Source organism: Rhipicephalus microplus, chromosome 1 (assembly GCF_043290135.1).
Source record: "Rhipicephalus microplus isolate Deutch F79 chromosome 1, USDA_Rmic, whole genome shotgun sequence".
NCBI lineage: Eukaryota > Metazoa > Arthropoda > Arachnida > Ixodida > Ixodidae > Rhipicephalus > Rhipicephalus microplus.
Window position 1 is genome coordinate 15,152,575 of NC_134700.1, and position 24,118 is coordinate 15,176,692.

Genomic DNA, 24,118 nt, shown 5'->3' on the forward strand with positions numbered 1-24,118 from the left:
ATTTCAACTCAGTACCAGTCCCGCAACAGCAATGTTGCCATCGGTGTGACGACCCGTCACATGCTCCGACACGTTTTCCGGTTGCGATCAGCATGCATGAGGGCGTTGGACTGCAGGCAGTGGCGCAGGTCCTAGGCATGTCCATCGCCCGAAGTCATAGCCGCATTCCTGGCCAGCGGCGCTGACGATGTGCAGAAGACAGCCAGCCGTGGGCTACGTCACTCCCGCTGCGTACATTCAAAACACTTGACAGAACAATGGAGCAGGGCCTAGGGAAGGGAGCTTCGGGCTGCTCGCCCACTTGGTACGATGGTCAGTACTGCTAGCTAATACATCGGCAGCGGCAAAGACGCACAGCTCAAAAATAAAAGAAAGGTCACTTTTCTTGAGTCGTGCATCGCAAGATAAAAAAAAAAGTGAGGGAAGCAGAGTGCGACACCTCCATGCCATGATCCATTTAGTTGTGCCACGTGCGACAGGCGGCTGCGCAGAGCCTTAGGCCTAATGAGTCACTCGACAACAACCGGCATCCACCCAGCACCCAGCCTAGGCGCAGAAGAGGCAGCCGCAAGGAGACATCCACTCTTTAAGGGGGGACGCGGCCTTTGAAAACTGAAAAATCGCGAAAAATTCGATTTTTGGCAAACCATATATTCGGGCAGTATGTGTCATAAACTACCTTTTCTGTAAATATCAACGTCTAATTCGTCGCGAAACCATTTGAAATAAAGTTTAGAACATGCCGCGGCGGCCCTCGAGCGGCGCGCGAGCGCTCAAAATACCCCAACTTGGCGTGATCGCAGTTTCTCGACCGCTCGACGGAGCGCCGCCATTTTGGTGTTGTTTTGTTTGTGAATTCTTGCTCTTTCTTTCCCCGCCACCTGCGTTGCCGGCGGCAGCGCAGGAGAGGAGCAAGCCGCTCATGATTGGAGGGCTCGCGAGAGCTTTCAAGTTTTCCGCGGCTGAGGCGCGCAGCTGGGATTGGGCGAAGCGCACGCTCCCCAAGGACGCGGGGGAGCCCGCGACTGCCATTGGCTGCTGCGCACGATGACGTAGTGCTCTTGCGCATAATGCGGCCGATGCGGCCGCTCGTCTGCTGCTCCTCCGTCCGGCGTCTTTGTGTTCCGCTCGCTTCCCTGTATCGTTGCAGCCGTTCGCATACTCTCCACGTTTCAACTGTCTTCGAAACGATTTTCAACCGTCTTTACGAGACGATTTTCAACCGTCTATACGAGACCGTTGTTGTGTTCGCTCACGATGCGCCCAACGAAAAAGAAGACGCTACAATCGTTCGGTGCAAGGAAGCGAGCTATGAAGCTTGTCCGCGCGGCGAGGCTCTCCGCTCGCACGTGCGCCGACAGTGATCGCGCCGACGGTACCTGTGGGGCAGCTTCTGCTTCATCTACGCAAGAGAGTGGTCGCTACAAGTGCGCCTGGTGTCTCGTGCTCATCGACAGTGGCTTCCGCATCTTCTCTTTCATCGGCCTCGAGTGCGATTGCGTCGTCAACTGTGCATTTGCGAACAAGTTTCCTGACGTGCGAGGAGAAAGAGGCGGCGGATCAACAACGCGCTGCTGTGCAAAGAGAACTTGGCGCTATGCCAGCAACGGAGCGGAAATTTCAGGCAATGGAGCGCGATCATGAAGCTGCCACCGCTACAAGTGAAGGCGAAAAATTTTTCCTTGTGCAAATGGATGCCCTAGACGACCTGCTATCTCGGACCCCGTGCCACCGGTGCATCGCGATTGGGATGAAGGTACGAGGAGGCACCCAACTTGGACTTGCTGCAAAGCTTGAGCTAGTATGCTTGCATTGTGGAGTAGTTTCAAGCTCATGGAGTTCATCTCGTCAGGATGACACAAAGGCCTTTGATGTGAATGTAAGAGCCATTATGGCAACAAAACAAATAGGCAAGGGACAAACAGCTCTCAACGACTTTTGGGCAGCGATGAACGTGTCCCATTGTGGCCTCCATCACAAGACCTTTCAGAAGCACCTGAAGAAATTCAGGGAACCGCAGACACAATGCATAGAAAATTTCTATGCAGAATCTGCTTCTGCTGTAAAAGCCACTTACAAAGAAATGGATCAATATTTCACCAGGGATATAACAGTTTGTTATGATGGAACATGGCACAAGCGTGGGCACACATCCCATATTGGAGTCGGGGCAATTATCGAATACCATACAGGCCTTATCTTGGACGCCGTTGTTCTGTCTAATCAGTGCCTTGGTTGCCAAGTAGGGCCAAAGCCTGGAGACGCAGACTATGCATGCTGGCTGGAGAATCATGTGTGCCAGAAAAACACCGACTCTAAATCAGGGAGAATGGATGTTGAGGCAGCTATCATCCTCTTTTCACGCTCACTGTCGAAGCACAACCTCCGTTACACAACGCTCGTGTCTGATGGAGATAGTGCCACCTTCTCTGCCCTTGTACAAGATAATGTTTATGGACTGGTCCCCATTTCAAAAGAGGAATGCCTGAACCACGTTCAGAAGAGGATGGGGACTGCACTTCGCAACCTTGTGCATAAAAGTGACAAGGCTTTGGGAGGGAAGGGCAGGCTGACAAAGGCCCTCATCGACAAGTTGACAGATTATTATGGCTGGGCCCTACGGAACAATTCCGATGATGTGGCTGCAATGCGGCGGGCAGTGATGGCATCGTACCACCATGTGACGTCGACGGATGAGGAGCCGCACCACGACTTGTGCCCAGAGGGTGCAGACTCCTGGTGTCGTCACAATGCCAGCAAGATTACCGGTGTTCCACCTCCGAAGCATTCGTACAAGCTGCCACGCTATGTTGCAGATGCACTTCTACCCATTTATGAGAGGCTCTCACAGGCTTCTCTTCTGCAACGCTGCCTGGGAGCAAAGACGCAGAATGCATCAGAGTCCTTTCACTCTGTGCTGTGGTCCCTCATGCCCAAAGAGCACCATGCGTCACTGATTGCTGTGGAGACAGCACTGCATGATGCAGTGCTAAGATACAATGCTGGCTGCTACAGGGCCACCCAAGAGCTAGCTTCATTAGTGGGGCTAACACCTGGCCACCTGGCCATTCAACAGGCAGCCGAGAAAGATTCTCTGCGCTTGAAAAAGGCTAAGAAGCGATCCCCAGAGAAGATGGAAAGGCGGCAAAGAAAGAGAGTGCCAAAGGACACCTCCAGTTACGCTGCAGGTTCATTTTAGAACTGCCTATGTGCTCAAAACTTTCAAACGTCGTTTTCTCAAAATGACTTTTTTGGCTAGTGAGGCTGCTCATTCCAGCCATATCTCTGGAACCACTCATTGGATTTCCATAAGTCTTTTTTTATTATGTACATGAATAAATTTCTGAGGGGGTGACAAGCCCATTTTTTCAATATATTGTGTGTGTTATTTATTATATTTAATCAAAATTTGATTGATAATATCCTAATCATGAACACAAAGTTTGATGGTCTGCTAAAACTTTTCAGCAAGGAAATTAAAAAAAAGGGCTCTGTTACCCCCTGGAGTATCAATCTGGGAATCATCATAGTTGATTTCACAGTTCCAGCACCTTTTGAAAGTTCTCCAGGCCTGGAATAAGAGAACCATGTGCACTACCCTGATATTCTGCTGTAACTTGAAAACCAGTGAACATAACTTGATGAAATTTTGTAGTTCTTCTAATGCTTTTGCTATAAGTCTATCCTGAAAATTTCATTAAGATATCTCAATAAACAAAAAAGTTGGTATCCGATGGTAGCCTCCCCCTAAGGTGGCCCTATCGCTCGCCGCACACAGCTGCTTACCGAGCGATCGGCGTCCACCGTCTCGGACGGTGTCACGACGCCCATGCGTCGAGCCGCAAGACCAGACAGCAACGACGCCCGGCTCCTCAAGTCCAAATAGATTAAAGAAGCTATTTGCAGAAAAATGGGCCGCCCACGAGGCTTTCACACTCATTCGCTTCGGGCCTGGCCTACAATCCATGTGCTTGATCTAACCCTGCACACGCCAGGATGCACATCACATGGCTCTTGTACCAATTCGACAATCACTTGTAAGCCAACAACAATAAAAAAAAGAAAACACTTGTGAGCAAAAAAATAAATAAAAACTCAACGTGACAACAAGTTCAAACATGTTACAAAAGCGATCTCCTCACTCTCAACAAAGCACACCGCTGACGCTAGCAAAGAAGTCCCCCTAGACCTACTATACCCCGGCTCTTACAAAAGCTTGTACCGAACCGCGTAAACTGTTGTCTGATGTGCCAAGAGCCCCCTGTTGGGTGCCAGTGTGGGGTTTTGAAATGGCGAGAAAGTGCCCTGCTCTTGGAGTGGACAGACACAGCAGACGCTGTTGGAACCAACTTAACACATGTTTATTTATTTATTTATTTTTAAAACGGCGATATTATCAGTTGAATTATTATAACTTAAATTGTGATCAACACGCTAAAACAACCTAACATAATATTACACAACGCTGAACAACAAGACAAACAAGTCGGTGTCGCCAATGCCAGACTCACCACATGGGACCCCGGCAGACGGCCCGCGGTGCCGTGCACCGAGTTCCCACTGCGAGAAATAACCGTTCGCGCCGAACGCCAGCAGCAGAAGAGCCCAGCTTATTCTTTGTTCGCCACCACCAAGGCTTGCCGCCAGGCGTCGCTGCCGGCACTAACGTTTTCTAACAATGATGATGATCGTGCCGATAAATGCTCACAAGCACGCCACCTGTCGCTCAATACATTGAAATCTCCGTATAACGAACTTCAAGGGGCCCTGGCAATTCGCTCATTACTTTGAAAGGTCGTTATAGTGAAAGCCCAAAATTTAACCACAAATACTTATACGGTGGGTCCTTGAACACGTTTTTCACGAGAAAAAAACAAATGCACAAGTCCACACTAAAAAATGCATGCTTAATTAAAGAAGTCTGTGATTTTTTTTTTACGCGTACAGCTCAAACTTTGCAGCGCTAAGGCCTCCAGCTCATCCACATTCCGGTGGAGCGATTCGGTCGTGCGATTCACTTTCTCGCGTAGCGAAAACTGCTTCCACTTTTCCCTCGCAAGCAAAGATTGCAGTAGCACCGCAGCGCGTTAAGTAATCACCGGAAAAAGATGAACTCGACTGACAAGGCCTCCTGGAGCACAGGGAGAAGCGATAAGATAATAAAAACCCGAAGCGTATGGCTGTCATTGCCTCTTCTGAAGAAAAGAAAGAGCTAAAAAAAAAGAAAATTTCTCGTGTTTCGTTTACTGCTCTCTTGCTGTCTCAGGTTTTCCACACCCATGCTTCCCGCTCTGCAACTCCCACTCTGCCTTGCTGACCTTGCCCTCTCGTGTTGCCCTCGCCCGTTGCCTCGGCACTTGTAAACCTGCAGCGTCGGCATTTCATCAAAAATAAAGAAAAAAAAGTTCTTTCGTAATTTTTTTTTCTTCCGCACCGTCGCGCCTGTTCCAACAAGCAAGGCGTTCGTATGCTGTGTCGTCTGCTTGTGTACCGCTCCGGTGGTCGCTACGGGTTTCAGAACATGAGTTTGCTGTACTGAGGCGATGTTAATATAATGTGGAACTAAATTAGCACTCGATATTCTGGAAAGTTAGGTATTCTGAAGCACGTAATAGTGAAATAACTTGACATTGAAACTATTGGCAGGCAGCGCGGGATTTTTCGAAAGTTCATTAATCTGAAAAGTATGTTAATGTGGGGTTCGTTCTTCCGAGATTTCACTGTAGAGTTGACCCCGAAGTTCGGATTCTGCGCAAGACATGTGAGCTACGCGGCGCCAACAACTTTACAGGGGCTGTCAGCACCCCTGCACGCCGTAACAAAATCAAAGGGCGCTTGGTACTGCTGCATATTCAAGTGCAACAATATTTAAAAATAGGGAGCACGTATAAAGGAAAGGGGGGGTGTAGAAAGAAGAGGCAGCGTTGCAACCAAGTGGTGAGGCAAGCAAAATTTTGCTCTTGCTTTCCTGTCTAGTGTTGTCGGGCTCATTTCTCAACCGAATTATGCGTACCTGCTATATTTATGTTTTATGCGTCTGCTATTTTATATTTCTTTATCTGGCCCGCTGACCATTGAGTTGTCCACTTCAGGACTAACATGGTTTCTATGTGTCCATCTATCTGACCACCACCACCAAACTCTATCTGATGCCACCGGGGGAAGTGTCACCGCGGGAAGGAAGTGAAGGGTCGCAGGTGGTCTTTTGTTACTTTTTTTTTGTAAACAGTTGTGCGTAGAGGAAAGCTGCCTTCTTCACAAGATTTGTGAACAAGCCACATTCAGCCAAGCCATGTTCACCTACGCCTCCGAGCAGTTATAAAAGATACTCTCACAGTGACTCTCACGGTGAACACTCGATGCTGAGATGCCTCTGCTTAACTTAATTTGGGCAAAAAACACGGTTCTTGTTATGAACAAAGCAGCGGAGTACTCAAAGATTAGCTATAAGCTTTCTGGAGTCAGCCGATGCGGTAAGCGTTTTTCTCACTGGCTGCCGTGGCTAAGTAACATGAGAATTTATGCCTTGCTTGAGAGGTATCAAATGCCTTCAATTTTCACTCGTTTAGTTCACCTAACACACAGTTGCAATTTTCCCGCTTGCTGCCTCTGTTGGCTGGGTGGGACGCGGCACTTGAAAACCAAAAACCTGCGAAAAAGTCTGTTTTTGAAAAACCATATTTTTGGGTTGTATGTCACATAAGCTCCCTATTCTGTAAATATCAGCGCCTAATTCTACCCCTAAGTGCAAAAAAGATGCTATTTTCGAGGCCACCGCAGTGCCCAAAACACGCGCAAAAGCCAAAATCAAACCAAACTTCGCGCATGTGCCGTTCTGAGACCATGCGGCCGCTCTGCCCCATCTTGGGTTTGTTTTGACCGTGAATTCTTTATTTCTCGTTTGCCTTCTTTCAAAATGGCTTAAAAGTGTGGCAGCTTGGGCTAGTTGGTATGGCATGACGATTGTTATAGCGCGAGAACAAAATGACGACACAGACGACGAACAAAACGACGAGTCTGTGTCGTCATTTTGTTCTCGCGCTATAACTATAGTTGAAAATGGACGACACAGACGACGAACAAAACGACGACTTTGTGTCGTCGTTTTGTTCTCGCGCTATAACTATAGTTGAAAATGGCGTCAACGGCGGGTTGAGATGCTATCCATGCTTCTACATGATGCGATGCCGAGCGCTGATTGGCCAGAGCAGCTCATTCATATCTCGCGGGTGAAAGCGTGCCTGGCATTGGCTGCTGCGCTGGAAGCAGGGGCGATCCCTCCTGGCGATCGCACGTCCGGCACGCTCGTCTCAATGTTGCTCTCTGCTCCGTTCCCTTTGATAGACGTTTGCTTATGGGCCGCTTTTTTTCTTGCACTGTATTTTCGATCAGTTTCTCTTCTTTTTTTCTTTTCGCACAAGTTTTGTGCTTTTAATTTTTGTTGCTGTGCGTGATGCTGGCAAGGAAGGCGAAGACGGTGAACAAGTTCAGAGCGCGGAAAAGCATTATGCGGATTCTACAAGAATCTAAATTCCGCTTTTCTGTTGCAAAGCCCAGTGCGTAGATGCTTACGCCGGCGAAACTGTGCTGTCGGCTGCCATCAGTCTAGAATTCCACAAACCATGTGTACCTGGAGCCGCAATTGCATCGAGCGTGTTCGAGATCGCCAGTTCCAGCACGTGCTCTGAATCGGTACCGTCAAGCGTGACACCAAGTGTTGCTAAGATCGCCAGACCCAGCACTTTGTCTGCATTGGGGCCAATAGCTTGTATGGGCCATCGATCCTTCATCTGTGGATGCATTTCCTAACTGAGGAAGAAATCGATGCGAATGCTAGGTGTCGAGACACCGTTCGCACTGATTTTGAATCAACGCCAGCAACGCAGAAAAATTTGAACTGATTCAGCCGGCTCTTGAAAAAGATGCCCCACATCTGAAAAAAAAATTCCAAATGGCACTTAGAGAAGATGGAGGGTAGACAAAAGAGGAAAAAAGTGCACAAGGACACTTCAAGCTACCCTACTGGAGCTTTTTGAGGAAAACGCATGTGCTAAACTTTCAAAGCTCGTTTTCTCAAAATGAATTATTTAGCTAGTTTTGGTGCTGTGGAAAGTGATTTCCCAAGAACTGCTTATCAGATTTGTGTGCTGTTTCTTTTATTATGCTCCTGGATGATTTTTCCAGGGTGGAACAAGCTTCTTTTTTTGTAAATTGGTGCCAATAATTATTAATGAAAAATTTTTTTTGTAAATATCATACTTGCTGGCTACATCAAATTAAAAGTTGCATAATTTTTTTTTTTGTGGGGAAATAAAAAAAAAGGAATGCTCTTTTGCTCCCTAGGATATCTGTCCAGGGATGACCACAAAAAGTTCCAGCCTTCCGGTATGTCCTGGGATTTCTTCCGGCTCTTCCTCAGGCACACAAGTGAACCACCCAGTTTGACCTCAGTAACTCTAGAACCCCTGAACACAATTTCATGAAACTTTGCAGTTATTCTAGTTTTATTGTAGGGAACATACCCTGAAAGTTTCATAAAGATATTCTAAAAAAATAAAAAAGTTCAGTTTCCGGGGTAGCCCGCCCCCTTAAAATGAAGGTATCTGTTCAACATCGATAATTGCTAGGCTTTCACGTGTCAAACAAGATATAATTTTGAAGTACGCTGTTGTGTGCGTATCAAGATTTTGACTGCTTAGGTTTCTCCAATGCGCACATATATCTAGGTTCACGGGTGTTCTTTTTATATATCACTCCCATCGAAGCGCAGCCGTCATGGTCGCTAACCTATCCAGCGTCCTCAAGAATAGCAGTGCGACACCACAGGCGTTATGCTGCCACGGTGGTTTGCTTGGTCAATGTCCCCGTCCATACATACCACGGACATGGCGTACAAACGATGGCAGAAAAAAAAATTGACGCAGCTACCACTTACTCTGCTTTTGTTTTTGTATGGTTTTGTTTACTGCAGATGTTGGCAGCGTGGTATAGTTGCAGCACGGATTTATCAGTGGGGGCATGTCAGCCAGCACCAGAATCAGCCCAAAACCCAGCACGCAATCAGAAAATGAGGACAAGGGAGCTGCCATCACAGCACAGCATTGTCCCTTTGATACTATATGCATAGACGCAGTCCCCTTTGCAGGGCTTCTCTCTGTTTTTTAGTGCTTTTTATGTGAGAGTAGCCTTTGGACAAAGTTATTTTTCTAAACCACAGTGCAGTTATTACTGGCGTAATGGCTTTTCGAGCTGTTTGTTCCAAAATAAAGCATGGCAGCGACGCAGGCATGTGCTCGCAGAGTGGTAGACTGCGGTCGGTCATCTGGGGGCTAGCAGCAGAGTTGTCTCGCGACTCTCCCCCAGATGCTCTTTTTCAGCACACCACCTATCCAGCGCTGGTCTCTCATATATTGCCTTCCTTGATGTATGCTCGGATAACAAGCACGAAGAGCAAATTCTAACCAAAGTGAGATTCGGGGTTGCTACTATGTTACAGAAATTGTCACAGTTTTTTCTGGGTGACAAGCGATTTTATTTCAGTTTTCCAGAAACCTGCGATGCGGTGGCAAAAAGTGACTCTTTGTAACAGCCATGACGACAGCAAACCCTCTCGTCGCTGGAAAATTGCGTGCATGTGGTTGGGCTTTAATGTTTTATAGTTGCAGGAAGCGATCGTCGGTTGGAGTGGATAGTTTCGTGACCTTCGCTCGGTGTGCTTGTGAGCTGCGATGTCCACACTCGCACTGTTCGTGTACTGCCCTGTGGCACATAGATAATTTGAATATACGCCATCTCTCTGAAGAGAACCCTGATGGCATGTGGAGCAGCAGTGAGGGGGCACAGTGTTGATCCGGTTAAAATGGGCATCGAGGCGTTTTTTTTTTATTATTTATTTACAACATACTGCGGTCTTGAAAAAGACCAAGCAGGAGAGGCACAAAAATTAAGTGGAAAACACACGTAAGCGAGTTAGATGAATGATGTGCACAAAATACAGAAGATAAGTACATTATACAGAGATATATAGGTGAGCTTAAACACAGGTTAATACGACCTTCAGAACAACGGTGATGGGTCTATCTCCCTATCATACATTCACATTTGCGATAAACAGTAAAGCAAGGGGAGTACAGACTACAGTACAGACAATATGGCACGGTCAAAATGGCAAATAGACTGAGATGTGAAAACAACTTCAGGCAGTGAATTCCATTCCGATACTGTACGTGGGAAAAACGAATTCTTGAACATGTTTGTGTGGGCTCGATACGGAAGCAAATTGTGCGTGTGCCGATGTCTCGTGGGGCGCGATTGAAATGGCTGAATGTATACCGATGCATTTACCTCTGTGGAACCAGTATAAAGAGCAAACAGCAGTTTCAGCCTATCGATTTTTTGTCTATCTTTCAGGGTTTAAATGCTATTCGCCAGCATTAGAGAAGTTGGCGAGTCGGTGGTCCTATATTTGTTGAAAATGAAGCGTATAGCGCGTCTTTGCACCATTTTGAAAGAATGGTTTCAAACGAAACTCAGTGTAGCGTTTACTTGAGTAAACATCTGTTTGAAATGCGAAGACACAGGAAGTGGGCTGGGTTTCGGGTAAGCTTTGTCACAAATAAACGAGCCGAAAGAGTCAACAGATTTAGTCGCTCGTCCACAGCAACCGTACAGATGTAGCCGGCTAGCCGTTTGCCAAGGCAGGCCGCATCCGTACGGCTGCTGCGCACACGCAAATAAATCTGTCTAGTGTTTTCACTTGACGTACGATTGACTTCGTGGGTGAACTGAGAGAGAAGTGTGTTGCGAGCGAATGGAGAAGCCGGCAGCTGCTGGGGGTGAGGGAGCGAGTGACGTCAGCGCGCAGCTGCGACTTAACCTACTTGGCACCACTCCAACACCTGTGGCGAGGGCGTCTGTGCAAATTTGCGGGACAGCGTTACGCACAGGCTAGTCAAAGAGCTGCTTTGCATCTAAAAGACTTGGAATATGCTGTGCACGGAGAGGGAAGAAAAAGATTATGGTGATCGGCAATGGCCTAAGGTGGGGAGGGATGGAGCCGAGGTGGGTTGTAATGAAAAAGGGAAGAGATCCAAAGGCCAGGGATGGTGCTATGGGTCGCTTAGTGGGACTGCAGCGGATGAATGTAGGGGGTGCGTTTATTATGCTGAAAAAAAAAAAACAACAACCTGAAGTTGGGGGTGTGTTTATTATGGGAGGGCATTTATTTCGTGAATTCAGTCCCAAATGGTCTCGGACCTCATGACCATTGCGGTCATCACCGAGATCATGTTACTCGTTGGTGTGAGTGAGCGAATCGATGCTTTGTATTAAGCACCATGTGTTGGACATGGGTTATTTCCTGCTTGTCACATTGCCCATGATTGCTATAAGAAAGTTTGGCCAGCACAGCACCAAACAATGAATGCGGTTGTTCTGCAGACTCTTCAAGAAATCGGTAATCTGCTGACAGTGCTTGCTTAACATCTTTTTTTTTCTTGGTCTATACTGGTGAGACAGTTCCCACCATAATGGAGTAGGTGCATATTTTTTTAGGTAAAGAACCCTGCCCATATTCTAGGTGCGATTCAAGCCCTAACCGCATGCACACAATTATCTAGTGACAGTGACAAACTTGCTTCATCGCGTCGCAATGGCTACAACCATATCTTGGTGACAAAGTGCCATTGTTGCTTGAATGAAAACTATCGCATGCGTACCCATGAATTGCAAATAGAAGTTTAAAAGTTGGTCGATGACAACATGCCAAGTTTATTACTGTCTTGTGTGACATAAAGAAGCCACAAAAGCATTTCATGACTTTCTTTTTTGCAATCCTTGGTTTTACCACGACAGCCGGCCCAGAAGCGTACACTATGACGGTTACGACGCACTTCGCATGACGATTTCGCATTGTAGCAAGCGACCAAAGGGTTACAAGCTACCGTCGAGACGATTCATTTGATAACGAGATTTATGACAAAATATGGTGGCTCTCTCACACTCCGCGTGAGATGAGAATGTAAAAAAGGTAGTCGATACTTTGCATTTCTTAAGTGCATGTGGATAAGAAGTATCAAAAGCAAATCGCAACCGAAGCAAGGACCCCGGGTGCAGCCATGTTGCCGGAAATTGCAATGCTGGCTTTCGGGTGACAAGCGATCTTTTCAAGTTTTCCTGAAACGCACAACGCAACAAGCAGATGTGACGGATGGGCCTCGGTGACAGCAAATCTTGTTGCTCGCCACAGTCGCGAGGAAATTGCGTGCATCTGGTTAGGGCTTCAGTGTGGTGGCATGTGACTCAAATTTTAAAATGTGGCCCAGCAAGTCATGTCGCATATCTGTCAACTGGCCTCGTCTGTCGCAACCAATCAGTTGCTTTCTTGTCCTTGCAGGTGGGTGTGCCGATGGTGAAGACTCTGGTTGGTTTCTTCCTCGAGTCAAACACAGTACTTGAGAACAGTGAGTGACATCGTATCTGCTAATCTATTGTGCGTGTACCAGCAAATGAAGTGCTGTGCCAAGCGCATTGATAAGTGCTTATGTTCAGGTCCGTGTTAATGAACCCCAAGTGGCCAAAATTTGGAGTGAGTGTGTTTCCGTTCATTTCATGCACACAAAATATAATGTTCGTAGTTAACACCGGTGTGCAACATTAGATGCTAATTTCGATGCACAAGTTGGCCTGGGGCGTGGCCTGATGATATAATTTGTTTTTTTTTCTTTTGTTTTTTGTTTCTGCAGTTCGTAGGGCAGGTGATAGTCAGGGCCAGGTTTTTCGTGAGAAAACAGTAGTCGAGCCCACATATAACAGCCCCACTTAAAACGAACTTAAGCTTAATACAAACAATACAGTTGATGTCTCATTTCTCAGATGCCTGGAAATACAGACATGCCTTATTTCTTTGTCTCATCTGTAGTACCGTCAAGTTTTCCATAAAGTCGTGTATTAAAATGACCGAAATTTTGGACATTATAGTTTTTGGCATCCGATTTTGTGGACTTTTTACCACTAACCGCGGACTTCAATTTACTATTGACACTGTCATTTTGGCTGTTTTTGTACCCTCAAACACACCATACTTCCATCGCAGGTGCGGCCAGCAACACCGTGTTGCGGCTGCCGAACCTCAAAGCTGCAAACGCCACACTCTAGCGCACGCCAATCTGTTGCCAGCCGTAGCTTAGTGAAACCTGCGGCCCCAGCGGCATGGTGCTAGCTCCAGCAGTGGGAAAAGCTATGCTGTTGACCTATATAGTGAAACCCCGTTATGTACCTTCCGGCGATGGCAGTGTAACTACGCACTAAACATACTATGTATTAACCACCAGCTACATATTTGCATCTCCTGATATGTGCCATTGCCGCCAACAAAGGAATAAATTCAGTGCAATAGAAAATATTGCCTAATGGGCCCACCGCAAAGCCATTGCTCTCTTTTTTGCCAAAGTGCAGGAAAGATTCTGACTCTTGCGCGACCGCCTGATAGCCCGTGGTGACGAGGCCAAAAAGCATTTCGAAACCACTGTGGGGTCCGGGTTACGCAGTGTGGCACTGCACAGTCGGCTGTCTGTGATAGTTTTTCTGCCGTCTGCTCCTAAGTGACTGCTGAAGCAGTTTTTTTTAAAATGCAGTTCAGTCTCAGCGACACAAAACGTTTACTGTATGGCCAATTGCGTGCAGCGCTTCGCTTACTCAGCCCACACCATGACTGCCAATCCACTTGCTGTAGAGTACACCCACTCTGCTTCAGCCTATACACAGATGTGACAGGTAGCCTTCTGGATCAACGCAGCGACGACGAACTTTTCATAAGCAATGCACTGTCCACGATGCTCTAGTGGTCCTGGCAGCGGATGGAGGCGCGTATGGGCTGTCGCAAAATAAAAGCGTGCAGCATGAATACAACAACACTAAGCTTGCTGTCCAGCACGCCGAATGACGTAATACAGCAAGGTTTCTCGACCCACAACGCTAAACTTCGCCACAGCGAGCTGCTTGCGTTTCTGTAAAGCGTTACGCGCTTGGGCAAATTAAGGTAGTCACCCACAAAAAGCATCAAGTAGGCTTGAAGTGATGCTACGCCACATGCGACTTGAGCAGATAGCTGGGGATGCTTACTATGATATGCCTTCTCGCGGCGATAAATCATAGTGGCACGTTTTTTGGTGGACACTACCTCGCCTTTGTTTTTTGCTGATGATTGCTCACAACGTTATCGCTGTAATCGTGCAGAAGTCTGAAAACTGATCTGCTGATGTCCGCACTTATGCCGTGACGAAAAACTGTTCACGGCACATTGTGGCATCTGCAAGTTGAGCGGCACCATAAATGTTTATGGTGCGAAATGTTATCGTGGTACACGAATGGTACGCACTAATTGGTAGGCATAAGAAGGACCACTACAGCTTAAGCAGTCAGCGACCGCATTAGTTTCCATGAGCCTCGGTCGGGGATTTGTCGCAACTACAGTTAAACCTGGATATAACGAAATTGATGAAGTTTCTTAAAAATTTGTTATAAAGAGGATTTCATCATATGCAGTTTCGGTACGGAATTTTGGAAAATAAACACGCAAATTAATCAAGAGAGGTACTGAAGAAGAGCTAACCCAAAACACTTATTTTACAGTAAAATGTGTTTTTATTGCGATAACAATTACATGGATTCACTTAGCGGGTTTTCCCGCCACCACCATGTTCCATAACAAGTCCAAATTGATAAGATGCCCCCGCGCATTGTAACTTTCACGAGCGGATAAAAGCATGCGAGCACTGCTGAAGCAAAGATCAAATCAGTCGGCCCATTCCTATCACTTGGAAAGTGCATAAGATAACATCTCCCGTTTGTTAGAACTGCTGTGGAATGCTCAAACAGAGAGTAAATCACCCGTCTTGAACGAGCATGAAACAACACGGGGATTGCGAGGGAACGGGGGGGCGAGGGAACGGGGGGGCGGGGGAATCGACCGAGTGCCATTAATGAACAGAGATTTTAAGGGCTGTCGCGTGCACTGGCACACTTGCTATCTCATCGAGTATCAGTGCAGTTTCAACGCGAAGGGACTGTGTGAAAAGAGCATTTATCCCAGGAGCGGCCGTATTTGGTCACACTAGTGTTTCGTAAGAGTTCAGCGATATCGGATCCAAAAGAGTTGGCTGCCAGTCTTACTTCTTATAACAGTACAATTTTTTCGCAATTGTGTTGCATTGCATTGAACGCACCGTCCTGTTGTTGCGAGAACGAATTGGCTAATCGCGAAAGCTACCAGCCTGCGAACTCGCGGCGCAGCGCATGACGAAAGCACACAAAGAGCCGACCTCCGAAGATCTGCGGTCTCAGAGAGTTTCCATGAACGCCTCATCCGACATCCCCTCGGTGACGACGACACGGTTGTCTGAAATTAAGAAAAGTCTCAGTTTCGCCGCAAGGGCGAAGCAAATAATGACTGCAATAGCAACAACTTTGAATGCAATGCTAAGAACGGCAAGCAGATCGAAACGTGCAACGCGCTGCTCACGGATAAATGACGCACGAAAACAATCCACAGGACGAGAGCAAACTAACAACGTTTATCGCTCGACACTTAACAAGCTGTTTAAAACGAAAGTGAGGCGCGAAACGTAATCACAGGTACATATATGAGTGCGAACGAAGTGCCCCAGTTGTTACTTCGCTGTTTTTGGAAAGCGCACTCTTTTTGCAAACGGTGCCTGTCCAGCGAGCGAAGTAATCTTTGTGCGCCCGGCAACTAAACCCAATCATTGTAATCAAAGTCGAAGGCGCTATTTTTTCCACCTGAGGATAAGCGCGCGCACAGGCATCTACCACCCCCCTCCCCTTTATTCGTGGGAAGAAGCCCGTGTCGGCACATTGTGACGAGCTGGGTGCCGAGCGCGGCGGCTTTTTTTTTCTTTCTTGAGTTTTCATATTAAATACTTACATATACCGTGAATGACAGCTGTGGCGGCGACGGCAATAAACCAGCCGGGACTCTCCACATAAATGCTATGGTTAGAAAAAAAAAAAAAGCAAAGCTTAATGTCATCAGGGGCCACACCATGCACGTGCAGTGAAACTGTGCACGGCGTTGAAAATGAAGCAAATGACACGGACACCGCGGAAAAGTATTCAGTAAAGCGCCCTTCATATGCAGCGCGGCCCCACATATGTGACGCTAACTAAAGCATGGCACTGCCAATACGCAAAAGTAGTTCTCTTTTTTTTTTATTTAGGTTTCAAGTGGGGACACACCCACACACACACATTTGCGCATGTGCCTGCGGCGGCAAAAACGGCAGCAACGCCAGCAACGCCAGCTTGTACGGTGCAGGCCCGCATGCCTGCCTCGCGCTCACATGTGCGCTATAATGGGCGCTTACTCTTGCCTGGTGCGCCGTGTGCGCTGCGCCGCTTCGCGCTTTTTTGGTGGCAGGGCAGCCGCAGACGATGCATGCTCGTAACAAAATGCGGAGCAAAATTCTTAGATTGTCTGTGGGGAAAATTCGTTATATCAAGGTTGTCTCCCGCTGTTACTTTGTTACATAGAGGTCACAAATACATGTGCTTCTATGAAGCAATGGCGGGGAATAGACAAACTTCGTTATCGAGGAATTTGTTGTATGGAGGTTCGCTATAAGCAGGTTTAACTATATGTTTTAATCCGTACACTTAGGGCGGGTACGAACTGTGATGCAGGTTTACGATTGAATAAGTTGTTGCTCGAAGGGAAAGCCTCGGAGCTAAAAAATGACGAAGCCGCTTAAGATGTGAAAAGAAAAGTAGAAACTTTAAGCATAATTAAGAGAAAAAAAGGAGATTAAGTTGCAATTGACAGACACCGAGTCTAAGCTGGCAAATAAAAACATATCCTGTAAGTTGTCCAGCTATAATGTTTATAAAAATCAACAGTCACCGGTGGCGTTGATGGTGGCGGTGGCTTGGTGGGTTGAGGCGGCGGACGCTGGCGATGTCTCAGCAGCTGGAGTCACGCGCTGACCAGCACGGCGACGCATGGCGGAAGACGAGGTAGCCCTTGCCTTAGCAAGAACTACGGCCGCTTGTTGATGCTGGCTCGTTTTGAGGAGATGGTCACCCTGCGGAAGGTTCCACCCTCCACGGGTGGTTCGGGATTGGAGTCGAAGCTTGGACACCTGGGACGCGACCTTGAACAGTCACGGCCAGAACGAACACCTGGGACGTGACCTTGAGCCGTCACGGCCAGAACTCTGGAAGGCCGTGTACCCCCGAGTACACTGTGGGCAGCTGGAGCGTCCTGGCCTTGCCTGACTTCATGCGATCGGGTCCGGAACCCGACACCGCAGTCGCGCGACACCCAGAATCTGCACTCCAGCCAGTTCGATCTCGTTCTGCCCTCGACTCGTCTTCCTCTTCTCCCCCTCGTGCATTGGCAGTGCAACCTTTCGTGCAAACTTCCTCTTCCTTTTGGAGGGCCGCAGTTTCATGCGTGACGTTTCGCGCCAATGTCGTCATCGTCTTTCCGTTGCTTAATCGAGAAGCACCGCTGCTGTCGTCTCCGAGCACGTTGTACATAACACCACGGTGCCATCACACTTGACAAACACCGCCACGTCACTATACTACACCACACGTATTAACAAGGTATGATTGTAATCTGCTGTCTGCATGCTTGCAGACTCATAGAAGGTAGTTACACAGCAGACCCTCCGGAACTGTCTTTGCCACGAGAGCTTTACTCTGAACGCTGAGACGGCCATCTCGTTCAGAATGGAAAGCCCCATCACCCCACTAGCGCTCCACCGACCTAGGCAAAAGAAACACATACACATGCACGTCCCTGTCTCACGAGAATCTGTTCAGGGAACCTCTGCAGCCTTTTTTCTTCAATTTTACTTGGAAGTATTTGAAAAATATTTGACAAGTATTTGACATTTATTAGAAAAATAATCCGAAGATTTGAAAATATGCTACTGGTGGCCCAAAAAAAGAACATACATTTCTCATCGGATGAATTGAATCGTCTCCATCGACTTAACCGTGGTGTGCTGCTAATGACTGTAGTCAATAACTTTGTGAACACACTGAAATGTTTAGTGTGCCGTGTTCCAGAACCAACATCAAAATTATTACTTCTTTTTTCTCAAAATAAATACAGTCGAACACGGATATATCGAACTCGAAGGGTATCGTGAATTAGTTCGATATATGAAAAGTTTGATATAAAAAAAGAGGCCCCGAGAGCTTACCTGCAGCGCATTATCACCGACAGTTGGTGCATTCAAGAATGACTAATTTCACACACACACCCCAACAGAATATTTTATTTGCAGGAAAAAAAAAAGTCACTAACTTTGGCCTGCTTCTTCGTTTCTGAAATGTTGGAGACGCTAGTCTCGATCTTATTACAACTCGCGAAACTTGTCGTCTATACGCTCGTCGTCCTCGTCTTAGCCGGTTTCTGCAAGTTCCGCTGTCTTGAAGCCTACGTTGCGGAATCATCTGACCATCGTGTCCGTATTAACGCCCGGCCAGGCATTGAAGATCTCTGCGAGAGAAAACTTCGCAGAGATTTCCGGCCACTCCTTCGTCATCCACAGCTGGATGTCCTGGCAGCTGACACCTTCGCTTTCGCCAGAAATGGTTTTGCCAACGATGTTGTAGTGCTGCTTAAATCGATGAAGCCACCCGCTGTTGTCAGCAAAGTTGGTTGTTTCACCGAGTACAGTGGCAAACCATTTGGCTTTGGCAATCAGCATTGGGCCATCCACTGAAATGTTTTTTGCGCGCACTTTTAAAAACCAGGCATGGAGGGCCTCTTCCCGTGGGCAGAAGTGTGCACATAATAGGCTCCCAACGTTTGCTGCCTTGTTTTTCAATAAGGTACTCAGAGGGCTCCGTAGTATCCCGAAGCCGTCCGTGACGGTCGAACATTTCTCGCCTGCCTCAACACGCTGAATAGTCGCAAATTCAAGGGTCTTACGCTTCTTGATGCTGGCCATAGCTATACGAGAAGGGAGTCGCAGTGGCTTTGCACACCAGGCTTGCATAGGAGAAATGCTGCACATGCGGTGGTACGTAGGTGACGCGACAGCTCGAGAGCAACAAAGCGCCCGCGAGGCGATGGCTACCTGCGAGGGCAACAGCAAAAGGCGCGAGCTGTGGTTGGCTGATCAAACCTCGCAAAACAGCAATCGAAAATAAAAGAAAAGGCGAAAGGAGGAGGATGTAGGCTCTCACACTGCAGTAGCCGCCGGTGTGCTAAGTTGTTTCATTTGCCATATGCACTTTTGCAGGGGTTGTGCCAGTGTTGTACAGGTGTGGCAATGTGCCTGAGGCTATTGTTTTTCCTCGCTCAGAGCATGACCATGACAATCTTCGGCGGGAGTGCTTCTACGTGCTGCTCAGGCTGCTGCAACTTCCACTGGAGAGGGCCTGGAAAACCACCATGGACAATGTGCCTCTGCGTAAGTCATCCTAATTGCATTCATCAGAAATCCTGCATGACAAGTTTGATTTGTGTAATCTGAAATAGGCTTTAGCACGAAAGCACAGAACACGAGAAGACGACTGCACTCTCTCACAAACGTTCAATGCGGGCATCTTCTAGTGCTCTGCACAGAGTGCGACTGTGTGCCTCTGTTCCCTTACCTGAAGGGCCATAGCAGTAATGCCATGGTATACGAGCTTTTGGAGGATTGTCTTATAAAAAGAAAAGGCACAAAATGTTTCAACCAAAGGCGGTATGTTTGTGTGTGAATGAGTTGCAGTTGATTGAGTGCAGGTTATGATAAGCCTTTTCTCAATTGACGTGTTCTCAGGTGCATCTGTGGTGTACTGGGCTTTCTATTCTTGCGTTTTGTCCAAATAAATTCAGCTGGTAGTGAGCGCTTGTCTAGCAGTCTTCTTTTCTTGTGTCTCGTCTTTTTGTGCTCAGTTCTATTCCAGAATGTACCATCATGCCCATTAAAGCATGTTGTGCAAGGTGATTTTTGGGCTTGCTACATTTCTAATATGTCGTTCAACTTAGTGGTTTTTTTCTACAACAAACTGCATTTACCTTTGTGCTCAATTTACTTAATTGAAATATGAATACTGTAACAAGTTTTAATTTAACACACATTTCAACCGACTTTTGCCAGCACTCAATTCAGCTTTGTTGCTGTGGCTAACATGCATGACGAGCAACTATGATACTGCACTTGCTTGATTGCAGTCCTGGCAATTTGGTGGCCATTTGAAATGTATTGCATTGAGAATAGTGAATCACTAGAATACTTGGTAGAGGGAAATTGTTGTGGTCTTGTAGGAGCCTTCTGATTTTCGCAAAGTGTTGTCTGGGTTATGTTGTTCTCAAAAATTCATTCTGAGAGTGTTGTTGCGCGTTTGAATGTCGAATTTTTTCTACTCACAGTCGACTCCTCTTAAGTGGAACTCGAAGGGGATTCATAAAATTGTTCCATTTATCAGAAGTTTTATTTAAGTAAAGTACACTTATTTAGTGTACCAGGACCTTTATTCAAATTGCACAAACCTCAGCTTACTCATGAGGATGAGGAGGAGAAAAAAAAAAGGAATGAAAAGTGGTTTGTTTAGCAAGCTTGAGTTGTTTTTTCACAAGGTACGCACCCATGCCTGACAAACTAGCTTGAAATTCTGGACAAGTCTCATGCTCAACATGGCGCTGCAAAAGTTCAACAGCCTCTTTACCTGATCGGTCTGGTGGCACCACTGCACTGGCAGTATTGTCATCACATTAATCGCTGAAAAGTTGATGCTCATCTTGCACTTCGGCAATCATTTCCTCGACAGTCTCTTCACGACAGGTACGAACATTTTCATCAATTGATTCGTAGTCCTGCAGCGTGAAAGGGGCAGAGGGTACGACCTGACTGAATAATGTCTCAATGTCGGCATCAGCAGGGCTTCCTTCTTCATCAGATACTGCTTTCTTGCGCTTCAAAGCCAGCATGGTGAAAGCATCTGTGTATTGTTGTTCCCTTCACTTGCTCCCAGGCACAAGCCAAAATGTGGATGGCTGCCAATAAATCTATGCTGTAGCATTTCGCGCTGCCTGCTCTATGCAGAACTTGATGGAGCAATTGTCTGCAGTAATGAACTTTAATGTCTGAATAGCCCTTTGATCCATTGGCTAGATTACTACCCCTGCATTGGCTGGTAAGAACTCCAGAGTGATGGCTTGGAGTACTTCAACCTGACCATGGGCTGGGCAATTATCCATGATGAAGACAACCTTCCTGTCTTGCCTCGTAAATCTTGCGTCTTGTTCCTGAAGCCAGTTTTCGAAAATGGCCATGGTCATCCATGCTCTTCCGTTCCCATGGCACGCAACGGGAAGGTGTCGAATGGCTATGAAACAACGTGGGTGCCTTGATTTTCCTATTACCAACAGCTTCAATTTTTCATCTCCTGCCATGTTTGCACCCACCAGCACAGTGATAAGATATTTACTGCGTTTTCCTCCACTACAGGCTTCGCCTTTGAAGGTGTGAGTCTTTGATGGAAGCGCCTTATAAAAAAGACCCATCTCGTCGACGGTGCAGACGTCTCGTGGCTCAAAGCTCATCAAAATTTTCTTAAGCTGGCCCTGTTGCCAGTCAGTGCAAATAACCCTGTTGACTGCACCACTCTCACCTGAGATTGCTTTGAAGACTAGGCCATGGTGTGTTTTGAAGGGGCTGAGCCATCCGTCGCTTAGGACAAGGCTCTTTACACCCATTTTCATAGCGATCTCTCGAGCTTTCTGCTCGAGAATTGGTCCGCTTATGGGGAAATCGGAACTCCGTGCACGCTTGAACCACAGAAAAAGAACTTTTCTAGTTGTTCATAAGGCGTCGTCTGCATCCGTTTAGATGTAAAGGTTCCGTTCTTAACAGCGCCTTCAATCTTTTCGCTGTCTTTCCAGATCCACGACAGCGTTGATTTCGGGGTGTATTTTTTTGCCACCTCCATCTTGAGCAGGCCGCTTCGATCGAGCTCCTGAACAATTTGCAGCTTTTTTTCAAGCAAGAGTGTACGGTGCGACTGCTTCCTTTTCATCAGGCTGAAATAGCAGCGTGATCCACTGCATTTCGCCGCACAGATAGGCCTAACGCACAATTGGCTCCCACAGCCACAAGTGAGAATGGCTACTAGATTGGCTTGTCTCGAGCTATAGGTGTTGCCATGGTTGTGAGACTACCTTTGGCATGAGCAAGTCTATGCTAGAGTTTATGCCGTTAAACCATAAGGGACCAATAAGCACTGTTTCGGTTAACCGATAAATTTTACTGCGCAACACATAGAAATCCAGCCATATGAGCCCGTTTAGTTGTGTTAATGAAGCATTTTCGTTTAAGCGAGTTTCGTTTATTGGGAGTCCACTGTATTATGGAGGGTGCGGCTGCAAAAGTGCCATTTTGAAAACACTAACCCTCTGGCTCTTAGCAAGGCACTGGTGCCCAGTATTCCTTTACCCTTGTAGAATGTGCAAAACTGTTATAACATAATGCAGGAGGCCCCGCCGTGGTGGTCTAGTGGCTAAGGTACTCGGCTGCTGACCCGCAGGTCGCGGGTTCGAATCCCGGCTGCGACGGCTGCATTTCCGATGGAGGCGGAAATGTTGTAGGCCCGTGTACTCAGATTTGGGTGCACGTTAAAGAAACCCAGGTGGTTAAAATTTCCGGAGCCCTCCACTACGGCGTCTCTCATAATCATATGGTGGTTTTGGGGCGTTAAACCCCACATATCAACATATGCAGGAGTGGTTACAATGTGGTCTTTTTCCGCTTCCATTTATTCTGCCATAGAACTCTGTGCATACCGCTTATTGTGGAGTCCACCAAAATGAAAGACCGGTTATAATGTGGTTGCCGTAAAATTTGTGACAAACGCGGTAGCAAGTGGGCTTCTGAATGTAGGTGAGCAGAATGAGCCGCTAAGGAACGAGCGACAAGGCTGTTACGGAGAATGAGGTTTCGCAGACCCTGGCAAAATTATCCAAGAACAGAATAAAACAAACAGCACACAAATCTCATTAGTAGTTCTTGAGAAATCACTTTCGTCAGCACCACAACTAGCTAAAAAATCCATTTTGAGAAAACGAGCTTTGAAAGTCCAGCACATGTCTTTTCCTCAAAAAGCTCTGGTAGAGTAGCTTGAAGTGTCCTTGTGCACTCTTTTCCTTTTTTGTCTTTCCTCCATCTTTTCTAAGTGCCATTTAGAATTTTTTTTCAGGCGTAAGGCATTCCTTTCAAGAGCCGGCTGCATCAGTTCAAATTTTTTTTTCGTCGCTGGCATGGATTCGAGTAAAGCGCGAACGGCTTCTCGACCTCTCGCATTCGCATCGATTTTTTCCTTAGTTAGGAAATGCGTCCATGATGAAGGGTCGACGGCCCACGCATTGATGGCCTCGATGCAGACGAAGTGCTGGGTCTGGCGATCTCAGCCACACTCAGTGTCATGCTCGACGGCACCGATTCAGAGCACATGCTGAATCCGGCGATCTCGGACACGATCGATGCATTTGTGGCTCTAGATACACACAGTGTGTCCGATTCTGGACTGGTGGCAGTCGACAGCACAGTTTCACTGCTGCAAGCATCTTTGCTCTGGGCACTGGCAGCAGGAAAGCGTAATTTCGATTCTTGTATATGCCGCATAAGGCTTTTCCGCGCTGTGAACTTGTGCACCGTCCTCGGCTTCGTTGCCGGCATCATGCACAGCAACAAAGATAAAGGGCACAGAACTTGTGGGAAAAGAAAAAAAGACGAGAAACTGATGAAAAATACAGCGCAAGGCAAAAAACGGCTCGTAAGCAGACGTCTGTCAAGGCGAACGGAGTAGAGAGCAACAGTGAGACGAGCGACGTGCCATTGCTGAGAGGGACCGCCCCGCTTCCAGCGCAGCAGCCAACGACGGGTGCGCTTTCACCCGCGAGATATGAATGAGCTGCTTTAGCCAATCAGCGCTCCACATCGCATCCCGGGGATATGCCGATAGCGTCTCAACCGCGTCAATGAAGCCATTTTGAAAGGTGGCAAACGAGAGAGAAAGAATTCATGGTCGAATCAGACCAAGATAGCGCGTGGTGACCGCATGGTCTCAGAATGGTACGCCTGCGAAGTTTGGTTTGATTTTG

At 47.2% G+C, this 24,118-nt stretch overlaps 1 protein-coding gene across 4 annotated transcripts in view; it reads left to right on the forward strand.

Moving 5' to 3' along the window:
* LOC119178056 (uncharacterized) overlaps positions 1-24,118 on the forward strand; it is a 697,593-nt gene that overhangs the window by 117,528 nt on the left and 555,947 nt on the right. For all 4 annotated transcript variants that reach the window (XM_075887501.1, XM_075887516.1, XM_075887508.1 and 1 more), the window contains exons 10-11: positions 12,395-12,461; positions 19,338-19,445. In XM_075887501.1, coding sequence (XP_075743616.1) covers positions 12,395-12,461; positions 19,338-19,445 — 175 coding nt within the window. The remainder of the gene's footprint in view (positions 1-12,394; positions 12,462-19,337; positions 19,446-24,118) is intronic.